This window comes from Telopea speciosissima, chromosome 2 (genome assembly GCF_018873765.1).
Source record: "Telopea speciosissima isolate NSW1024214 ecotype Mountain lineage chromosome 2, Tspe_v1, whole genome shotgun sequence".
NCBI lineage: Eukaryota > Viridiplantae > Streptophyta > Magnoliopsida > Proteales > Proteaceae > Telopea > Telopea speciosissima.
Window position 1 is genome coordinate 8626885 of NC_057917.1, and position 11993 is coordinate 8638877.

At 33.9% G+C, this 11993-nt stretch overlaps 1 protein-coding gene across 1 annotated transcript; it reads left to right on the forward strand.

Moving 5' to 3' along the window:
* Nucleotides 1-5791: 5791 nt before the first annotated feature.
* LOC122652731 lies at nt 5792-6359 on the forward strand. Its single transcript, XM_043846556.1, has one exon. The coding sequence runs from the start codon at nt 5830-5832 to the stop codon at nt 6355-6357; it is 528 nt and encodes a 175-aa protein (XP_043702491.1). The 5' UTR covers nt 5792-5829; the 3' UTR covers nt 6358-6359.
* The last annotated feature ends 5634 nt before the right edge of the window (nt 6360-11993 follow it).

Below are 11993 nucleotides of genomic sequence, written 5' to 3' on the forward strand. Positions count from 1 at the left end.
TTTCTATTCTGATGGAACAAATTGGGAAAAAAAAAACTTAATTTGCAGGTGGTTCACCGAAAACTTTTTCCTAATTTAAAAGTAGATACATTATGGAAAACTTAACCCTAACTTAATCTTATGCCTTTTCATAGGCATGAGATGACGCCTCTACCTTTTGAGTAAATATCTAGGCATGCATGCTCACTTATTGACCCAGACACTTGTGTAGAGATTATGCGATCAAGTAGAGATTTCTTGTCTTTTCATTATTTATATATTTAGTGGGAAAATCATAACCAAAGAAAACAAAACCTATGAACAACATTTCGATTGGGAGGGTCATACAAAGGAATTAAATCCAAAACTAAGAACCTAATCAAGACTAGAAGATAGAGTTCCTAACTTTTATCTTTAGGGAATGGTTTTCATGCTTGGTCATATTTTAAACACAATTAACACACTTTGATCATTGGATTAGGTGCACAAGAATCGAGTAAATCTAGTTTTTTTGCTTCCTAAGGAGAGAGGGAGAGGGAGATGGTACAAGGAATTAAAAAGGTCATAAAAATGTTGACCTTGTTCATACATGACCATGTGTGAAACGTTTTACCTTTTCTTTATGTGATCTTGGATAATCTATATCTAAGAAGAAAGACGTGTAGGAATGGTGGTTTACAAATATGAATGGTTATACTCAAGGTTTTAATAATTGGTATTAGGATCACTACTTTATTATAAAGGATTTTAGGACCACAAACGGTATAAGTCTTTTAAGATACCTCTATTATTATTATCCAAAAATCACTTCTTATTAAGAAGATAACTTTTTAATATAAAGAAGTAGCTAGGGTAGAGATAATGCTTCTAGAAATAAACCACACATTATATAAACACTTATTTTTTGTTCTTACAAAATTCTTAGAAATAATGCATTATTAAAAAATATATATTTTAATCTAATCATGGTCAAAAAGAGTAGATAGATAACTTCTAAAACTAAATAGCGAATAGGCGAGTTGGGTTATGTTAGGTGTTTAACTGCTTAAATAAATTTTGCATAAAATTTTCCATAAAACGAATTTGATGTATAATTATTTTCTGTTTCAGCTATCTCACTACACAAATTTCAGACCGTATTTAGCAGTTTAAAATGCCGATAGATCAAGGGTTCGACCAATCATAAACGAAATTTTGGTATAAATGCATACCAATACATAAGAAATTAATATAAATATGAAAAAATGTGTTATTTGAAACTAAACCATGATTATCCTAATAGTTCATAGATTGGAATACTTTCAACATAATGCATCCCAAACTCATTGCCCATAAGGCCATAATACCATGTCACCCACTACAAATGGAGCCATTACTTTTGTCTATAATCATCCAAGATTTTCCTTCAAAATTTTATTTTTTGGGTGTTAGATCTTCATATTCAATTAAATTTTTTTTAAATGATACCAAATACATGAAAAATGAAAAAATGATACCAAAAGACCGTAAAGGTTGCATATTGTACTAAATTTTGAGTATTCTTGCCAAACTTTTGATTTGTACACTTACATTTTTTATTTTTTTTATTTTTGGAAAAACTTAAGGACATGATTTATAAATAATAATCAAAGTTAAAGTATGTATGCCAAATGAGGATGTACCAAAACATATTTTCTTGTGGGGCTTTTATTCTTCGGTATCTTATTTCTTGTTTTTCGATCCTTTTATTTTTCCTCCTCTCTTCTCTTATATATGTTTGGTTATCACTATTGATATCCAATTCATTTTGTAAGGCCAAATTGTTTTTTGAAATTAGCATTAATTAATTCTATGCATTGTATTTTCATCTCCTTCTCTCCCATTAAAACAAAATTTTCATTGAAAAATCCCTTGATTTTCTTCAATAATCAAGATTTAAGAAACTAATTCATATGGCAACTAAAATTGGCCTAAATTTTTAGAAAAAATCCCTTGATTTCCTTCAATAATCAAGGTTGAAGAAACTAACTCGTTTTGCAACTAAAATTGGCCCAAATTTTTCTTATGCTCTTTGGTTATTAATTCAATTGCTACATGTTAAAATCATGTTCAAAGTTTCTGTTTTCATTTCAAATATTAGGAGACTATCCTTTTCTTTTGGTTCTATTTTTTTTCAATGTATTCCACGGGTTATGAATGGTATTTTAGATGTCCTAGCTAGAAAGGCCATGTCAATTATGCGTGTGACAATTTGCCCAATTCCACCCCATGACTTCATGATCTTTGTAAAACTGAAGCCTTAGCTAGACTGTACACATTCAATTATTATGATTGAAAACTCAACTAAAAATATCCATATTACTCACTGTTGAATTGGATTTTAATGTTGTTGCGTGTGTAATTGTTATAGATTCAAATTTTTCTATGCCTTTGAAATCCTATTTCAACTTGCACGTTTCCAAAATCATCTAAAATAACAATTCTTATAATAGTAAATGAAAATTATTATTAAAAAAATCATAATGTCTGTAACCATCAAATAAATGTATATGTGTGTATATATGTATGTATATATTTATGCACATATTACGGATGTATTATTTTATTTTTGTTTTATTAATTAAAGTATTAAACATGGCGATCAATACATCTGCCACAAGGATCAAACAAAAAACACATTACAGAGAAAAATAAAATGAAGATTTTATTGATTAAAGAAAATAATTAGTACATCTACCATACAAAATCAAATAATGAGGGCATTACTTGGAAAATGTGAAGTGCTTTTGTAGAGCTATATTTTTCTAAACATTTACCTACAAAATTTACATCTCCAATCTTCTAGTCTCCTTTGGTTGATTACAAAGCCCCATGTTCCCTTCATTTGTTCTTGTTTCTTATGTTTTAACCATGATATGAGAAAACAAAACAAAACAAAACCAAAAAAGCCCCATTAAAGTGTAGTCATTGCATAATATTTTTATACCTTACATGCAAAAGTAGTGATAATTGCAATTCTCGCGTATCCATGATTACTCTCTTATTCGTCTTGAATTGAAGTCAGTTAGAATTAGCCTTCAGAATTGGAACCAAACCAACACATTACAACGGCAATTTGGATTCCAACTCAGAATTAAAATTGAAACCAAACAAGGCCTTTGAGGATTGCTTCATTGAAAAACGAGGCCAATCAATGGAGAAAGAATTTTAGAGAGGTTAAAATATGCTTGCTATAGTAGTGTAAGAGAAGGTGATCCACTGAGGAAGATGATCCAATATGGCTCTCCCTAGCTAGGGAGGTGACCAGCCTATTTATGAATATAGGCAATGATATAAATAAGTAGATGATTGGTAATGGGATTATAATGAGCCATTGAGGATTTCATACTGCTCCCACTTGGAAAGCCCAAGTTCTTGCCTCCTTATTGAGAATCCTATTTCAATGTCTTCCAAGGTAAGCTTGCCGCAAGGGGATGTACGTATTAATACACATATTTTCTTGTGGGGCTTATATTCCTTGGTATCAGATCTCCTTCCCCACCCCTCCCCCCTTTTTTTTCTCTTTTTTTTTTATTCTCTAATATATATTTTTTGGGAGAGGTTCTCTGAACAAGCGGCATAGGCGAGTATACCAAAGAAGTACAATTAAATGGTATCGTACATAGGAAGGAGGGAGTTCATTTCATGTGAAGAGAGAGATAGACACTGAGGTGCTAGCATACCATGCCTCAACGGCTCAGAAAACGTTTTCTTTATATTTTCTTTATCATTGTTGATGTCCTATCCATTTTGTTATACCAAATTTTTTTTTATGGGGGGGGGGGGGGGCGCGGGGCGGTGGGATTAATGTTTTGAATTTTGACTCATTTTACCACAAATGATTTTAAGCTACTAATTTAATGGCCACATATTAAAATCATTTTTCAATGTAACAATTGTTATGATAGTAATAGACCCAACAAAAAATATTTATATTACTAATAGTTAAATTTGGCCTATTTAATTTTGTGGTGTGTTGTGTTGTTATGAAACCTAAATTTTATATGCTCTTGAAAGGCCATTTCAACTAGCACATGTCCAAAATCATCTTAAATAGTAATTCTTATGCTAGTAATCCTAAATTTATATTTATCAAAAAATATATATAATGTTTGCAATTATCAAACAAAGTTGTGCAGAAGCATGCATGTATTGATGTGTATACATAATTAATTTATTTTTTGTTTCATTAGCTAAAATACTGAACAAGACAGATCATTACGTCTACCACAAAGATCAAACAAAAAACACATTACAAAGAAAAATAAAACAGAAATTGTATTGATTAAAAAAATGAATAGAACCGCTACATAAAAAATATATTAAAAAAAAAAAAAGACATTATAGAGAAATGTGAAGTGATTTTAATAGAGCTATATTTTTCTAAAACATTTACCTACAAAATTAACACTCTCACTATCTTCTTCTTTTTTTTTATTTGCGTCTTTATTTTTTATTGTGCATTTGACAAGAAAATGAGACGTTTCCCCATAATTTTAGACCTAAACTAGAATGGATGATCAAGGAGTCAGCTTATTTTCATTGTTTCAAGTTTCAACCTTTAATTCTTGGGTTTTATTAATTTTTTGAAACCTGTAAAAATCCTAAAATAAGAAGGGATAAATATTTATTTTGCTCATATATGATTGGCTTGTAGTAAAATATATTTGATTAATCTTTTTTAGTTTTCCTTGTAGAAATGATTGTCGTGTCTTCAAGAAATTCTGCTTTTAATGGGGGTATGGTGGTCATTTTACCCGCTCTGTTAATAAGAAATCAATTGTCACCTATAAAATTGGTGATACTTTGTATAGTGGTCAAAAAAAGAGTATGAGAGAGGGGGATTAATTTGAAGATTACTGGCTAACACGTATTACGAAGAGTGATTATTGAAGTAATCCTCAAGCCTTCCCACCTTTGAACGTGAAACAAATGAATCGCGTTGAATTTTTATTCTGATGCTTCCTTTTCACGATATATCATCATATAGCTTCTCTTTTCCCGATATTTTATAAGTTATAACTTGAAATACGATAAATTGGATGAGATTTTAGGGAAAAGGTTTCTGTCGCATCTTGAGAGGACATAGAGAGAGAAAAGACCCCCCCCAAGTACAACTGGCAAATACTACGCGTTAATCCCAAGTGGGGTCCCACCTTCACGTGCTTTCGAACCCACAATACTGACACGAGTCCTATCCAATCTCTTCTTCACACGCGTCATCATCTCGATTGCCTCAAAATGGGACCACCTGACCTGCCCTGGTCCCCACCCTTCCACATCGCGACAAAGTCTCTCTCCAGTCTCCACTCCCCAGTCCCCTAGGCCCAAACCCAAACCCAAACCCAAACCCAAACCCTTTTGTATTTCCTAAAAACGTAATCCCAAATTACCATAAAGCCCCTATTGTGTTAAGGCTCAACGCTCAAGTCATCTCTTACACTGTATTTCTTTTATAAATTCAATTCATGAGACATTGCGTATACCTATTATTAAAGAGTAAAGAAATAAAGAAGCAGATGGCTTTATTCCCCCCAAAAAATATTTAATAATAAAAACTCTCATTGTATCGAGCTAACACGTGTCGCCGTATTAGGAGGTTAAGGTAACTTCGTAGACAATAGATTGAGAGAGAGAGAAGAGGAAGAGAACCTTATCCGTTTACACCTTTATAAAAGCCCACCAAGTCCTTACCTTCCCAAGACCAAAAAACAAAGAAATTGCAGAGGAAGTGGGGTGTGAGAGAGAGAGAGAGAGAGAGAGAGAGAGAGAGAGAGAGAGAAGATTAAGAGGAACAGGAAGAAGACGAAGTCTGGGTTTTGTTTCACTAAAATGGCGAGCGGAAAGAGCTACCTTTCGAAATCCAGTTATCGGTTTCTTGGGGTTGAGAGAGAGAATTCGATTAAATCAGATTCCTCTTTTGAATTTGATGAAGCGGATATCTGGTCTTCCAATCATACAGAAGCAGTAGCACCATCACCAGAATTGAAGAAAATGATGATACCCAGTTCGAGGGTTTCGAAGAAATCGACGAAAAGGGTCGAGAATGGAGGGGAACATCGATCGGCCGGAGTTGTGACTTCTTCGTCGTTGCCAGTGAACATACCAGACTGGTCAAAAATCCTTAAAGAAGATTACAGGGATAGTCACAGGAGAGTTAATGACGGTGATCTTGATGATGAAGACGATGACGATGATGATGATTCCAGAATCCCTCCTCATGAGTTCTTAGCGAAACAATTTGCTAGGACTCGGGTTGCGTCCTTCAGTGTTCATGAAGGGATTGGAAGAACCCTGAAAGGTAGGGATTTGAGTAAGGTCAGAAACGCCATTTGGGAGAAAACTGGTTTCCAGGATTAACGAGAAACGAGAAACGAGAAACGAGAAACAGAAAACAGAGACAGAGCAGAGCAAAGAGAAGATCTTTTTCCTCCTTTTTGTTTTCATTTGATTTTTTTCCCTTTTTGGTTCCCCTGCTTAGTGATTTACCTCTTCCTCCACTTTTTGGGTTTTTGGTGTTTTCTTGGGCGGATCATTCACAGATGTAACTCAACTCTGACTAGTATTGATTGAGATTGTAACTAGAGAAGAAAAACTTGAATTTTTTTTTGGTTCTGAAATTTTTTCTGGGTTTCTGTCTGACTGATTCCATTTCCGAGGGCAGCAGTAACAGCAGCAGCTTTAGCTGTGTTCTTTCTTTAACTTTTCCTCCTTGAAGAATGAGGGCATTATAGTAATTTTACACTTTCAGAGTTTAAGAGTTTCAGAATTTCAGAGTTTCAGAGTTTCAGAGAAGTAATTTTTGGGCTGTATCTGGTAATTCCAATTCTGCCTGGGATTTGTCGCTGCTTCGAAGAACACGTCTGAAGACGACGACACATTTGTAGAGGTGAAATGACAGAATTACCAGGGTTAGTTTCGTCATATCAAGATATTATATAACTTTATAATGAAAACGATTTATCTCGACTGTGTAAGGTTAGGTGAGGGTAATTTTATCATTTATTCAAAATTGCAAGCGACGACGGCATTCAACTTAAATAGTTTTTACGGAGATTGAATGAAAGAGAAGGTTATTATTGACTATGTGACAAGCCAAGGGTGGGGTCCATTTTATTTTTTTTAATGCCGATGGAAATGATCTGGACCGTTGGAATCTCACGGTTGGAGAGAGAACATAGATGGGATGGGATGGGATGGGATGGGGCCTTGGGGTGGTTGACTATTTATGGTCTCTCTTTTAAAACTCCTTTTGTCCTGTCGACTTCCCTCTGCCACTCTTCAGTTTTTATTGCTTTTACGCATCATTTATTCCTCTTTGGTTCTTTATGGTGAGACATTGGGAAAAAGAATAATTCCATTTTTTTTCTCCAACATTAAACGCAAAGTGGAATTCTTTTTTCTTAATTTTTTTTTGGCCCCTTAAAAAGAGAAATATTGTTTCGCAGTCCTGCTAGGTGTGTCAATCGATCGGTTCGGTCTGATTGAATCGATTTCTATGTGGGTTTCAATTAGTTTTGATTTTTTATTGATTTGATATTAGGTTTGGTTTGGTTTGATTTGGTTTGGTCCAATTTCATCTATTTGATTTAGGGTTTAACACACCTAAGTCCTACAAATTTACCGACTACCCAACAAAACTAAAAAGGGGAGGATTCTCTGAGCAAATGTATGGAGGAGTGCACCACGTGATAGAATGGTTTCATATATTGGAGGGCTTTGAGGTCATTTCATTTGAGGAGGAGAATGGTAGTGCCAGCATACCCTCCTCAGATGGCTTGAACTAAAGATGTTATAAATCATTTTGGGGAAAAAAGTTCTCTGCTTGGTGGTGTTTCCTATGCCGTTTCACAGGACACTGTGAGATGAGATGACGCCTCTGCCCCCTAAGGTAGATACCCAGGCATGCTCATCCATTGGTGTAGATACTTGTAGAGACCATGCAACCAAGTAGAAATTTCTTGCCTTTTTTTTTTCTTTTTAGAGGTATCTTTGAACAGGCAATGCAATAGAGCACATCAATTAGGTGCGATAGAATGATTTAGGGAGAGAGAGAAAGAGAGAGAGTGTAGAATCTTTTTTCCACCCTTTTTTAATTCTTTCTTGTTTTGTTTTAAAAAATTATTTTTTTAGAGGTAAAAAATAAATTTTAAAATAATTTGAAAATGATTTATCATTATTTTATTATTACAAGTTCAAATACACATGTCAAAATGACAGAATTTTACTCTTACTCAAAGAAGAAATGTATTATATCATAAAAGTTTTTTTTTTTTTTTTTTTTTTTTAAAGGTAAAATTACAATTTTTTTTGGTAAACAATGGGAAAACTTTCGTGAGGCCTTTTTTTTGTTTATTCAGGAAGTTCTCAAGGTCCATCTTGATAACATTATAAGTAGGATTTTAGACCTCCTCAAAAGTTATTTGTTTTATAGACCTGTATAAAAATATCATGGGTAAATTACATATCACCCCATGGTTTTCAAACGAAACTTAGATCACCCCCTGGTTTTTGAAAAAACTCAGATCACCCCCTAGTTTAGACCCCCAATATGACAAATTAGTCATTACTGTTAGTTTTATGCTATTAAGTGATGATGTCAGCCAGTTAAATAAATTTAAATTCCTAAACTACCCTTGACCAATGTTGAAGATGAAGGAAGGGTAGTATTGTAAATTTAATTCTAATGTTCTAGCATAAGGGTAAAATAATCATTTCATACCAATAACTAACAGCAAATTAACACTGTTACTGTAGAGGGGGTGATTTAAGTTTTTTCAAAAACCAAGAGATGATCTGATTTTCATTTGAAAATCAGGGGGTGATGTGTAATTTACTCAAATATCATTATCATACCTCACCATCCAACTCTAATGGTCTCTCATAAAATGTACCATCTCCAAAAGATCAAAACCCTCTTATAGAAAAGAAAAAAAAAAAAATCGAAAGATCAAAACCAAGACATGTTAGGGCCTCCATACCTTCCCAAAGAAAAAAGTTAAAACAATATTTTGCTTTTAAGATCATGTGGTTTAAATTCATTAGGTTCCATTCGTTCCATGCAAGATTTTCAAAAATAAAATAATAATTATAAATAAAAAAAAAAAGGGCAACAGATGTCATGTGGACCCTGCCATCAATGTGGAGAGCCAATGAGAACACGCATAATGACTTCAACATAGATAGAATTTTTTATTTCACAAAGAGTAGGACAGTAGGGCCAAACGACCAAGAGCATTCTTTTTCTCAAAAATATTTTACATTTCCTACATGTATTGCATGTACATCCATACTTTGGAGGAAGGTAGTACTGAAACTGTCTTTATTTTAAGCCTACAATCATTAATTCACTTAAGCCTGATTCGGTATGATTTTTTTTTATCTTTTGCATCTTATTTCATTGAAATGCAAATCAAATGGAATAGAAATTCTAAAATAGTTAAGGAACAATTTCAATTTTGAAAATAGTAATTGATTTCATTTTTTCTCTTTAATGAGCACATGGTTAATTTGATGGACAAAGCAATAATTTCATGTTAAATATAAAACACCAATCTTCTTCTTGGTTTGGAATCTTTTCGTCCTCCAAGCCAATAAGCTCTCTCCCAGACAAACATCCACTAAGACATTAAGGGTGTTAATCGGTCGATTGGGTCTAGTTTCGATTATAATGAATCTGTTTCAGTATGTTACTGGTCCACCCTAAAACCAAACCGTTTCGATTTTGATCTATTTTTTGTTATCGGTTTGTATTCGTGTTCAATCTTAACCGGTTTTGAGTTTACATGTATAAATACGAAAATTAATGGAAAATTCTGTTTCTTTCTAGAGGTTTTTGTTTTCTAATGAAATTAAAAAGATATCACTAAACATTAAGAGAACCTACAAAGTAATAAACATCTTCGTACACATCACATCTCCTCTTCTCAACCCTTAGATAAAAATTTGGAAACGTACCAAACCCAACTCGGCCAAACCGGAGCCAGGCTCTGGGTTTAAAAAAAAAATTTGGGCTTGGCTCGGGGTTGGACTTGGGCTCGGGCTCAACAATCCCAAACCGGAGGTTGGGTTCGACTTTGTAGACCTTGGGTTGGGCTCAGGCAAATCCTCCAGTTTGGAAGCATAAAAACACTATGGAAATAGTTAGGATAAATGATACTGTATCGGAGAAACGCAAGATATGTATGGAAATAGTTAGGATTTATGCAAATACAGTTTTGATGCATAAAACACTATAAATAAGTACTATATAAAATACATCATGTATAAAAAGGAGAACAAAGTAGAACGAGACAAGTCTATTCCATTGATTATTCATAAAGGATGAGGTTTCTTCCATGTATTAATACCAAATTTTATTTAGATATCGTATTTGTACCATATCATATCGATACATATCAATTAGTATTGGCGGATACGGAAGGATACATAAAACCTTGGAACAACTCAAGATGGGCTATAATATAGTTTAGATATTCCTCAAAATTGGATAGATGGCATATGCAAGTTGTCCCTCGTTGATCCAATGAACAATGTAACCTCATTTTCCCTAGGTATAGTCAATATTCGACCCAATTTATATGCATGGCCGTATACGTATGTGGTTGTGCCTTTCAACCATTGGATGGGGTTGGTGGCAGAAGTGTAATAACAAATGCCCCTCTCTCCCACATCCAAATGTTGAAGGCATGGTTGTGCACGTAAGTCGTCTATTTGAACTACATCAAATGGATGTCAAAACGACATTCTTAAAAAGGCTCGGATTTTCAGGTCAGACGCCATTGTCAGGGGTCTTCATGTGATTTGGAGATTTTACTTTCACTCAAAGTCACAATGCATCTTTAGAAGTCTAACACACCGAGTCCAGCTTTAAGGAAGTTCGGGTTTCATGATAGAGCAGATCAGCCCAGCCCAGCCCAAATTCATCAGAAACAATGAGTCCAGCTTTAAGGAATTGGGCCAGGCCCATTTCATTGCCAAAGAAAGATCTTGACATGGATAGGAAATGACAACACGCAATCCCGTTCACCTAAACTCTTTGAACTGGTTCAACCAACGAACCGGCTGTCACTGGGTTATTCCATTACCTGATTATTGAATGGACCGGGCCCATTTGACTAAACAATGGATAATCAAGATTTGATCAATAATCTTAAGGATCTGACTGACAAACTGAACCAAACCGTTTAAACAGAAACCGATAAATCATCTACTAATCAGTTCAGTACTGGTATTAAAAGTGAGATAAACTGTAGGTTTTGAACTGGTTAAAATCAATTTAGAACCGGTACACCACTGAACCAATTATACATGTTAAATCTATTAAAAAACCGATTAGTCCTACCTGTTTTCTAGTGGATTTACACCATGTATATTAATGTAAACTATTTTTATTTCTTAAGTAGCAATTTAGACCTAGATGACGTGGTTCAAGCACAACACTGAAATAACATCAAATATCTTTATTGGACTTAAAAAAAACCAGGTTTGTTCCCAATTGAGCCAATTACTATTGACTCGAACCGATAACTCGAGCCGGCAAAAATCAAAACTAATAAAAACCGTTTAACCAGAACCATTTATTAGTTGTTTTCGATTTCAGATATTAGAACCCAATTCTGATTTCTACCCCTTACACTTTGAACCAAAACCAAACTAATTAATCAAACCAAACCGATTAACACCCATAAATAGTCAAGCTTATGTAGATATGATCCTACAACTGTTACTTTGTTTTGAAGATGGAGAATGCTTTAAAACCAGATTAGATGTTGGACTATTTTAGTTTGACAATCAACTTGTGAAGCTTCAAAAATGTGTTTTAGAATTCCATCAGGAAAAAAAAAAAAATTTGTATTCTCAAAATTATAGATATTATACAAGTTTCAACATCTTTAGCTTAATCTCGTAGATATTTTTTTTTTTAAAAAAAGGGACAGGTTTTTGTACATAGCCGTGCATGGTACACGGTCATACTTTCAACCATTGGATGGGCA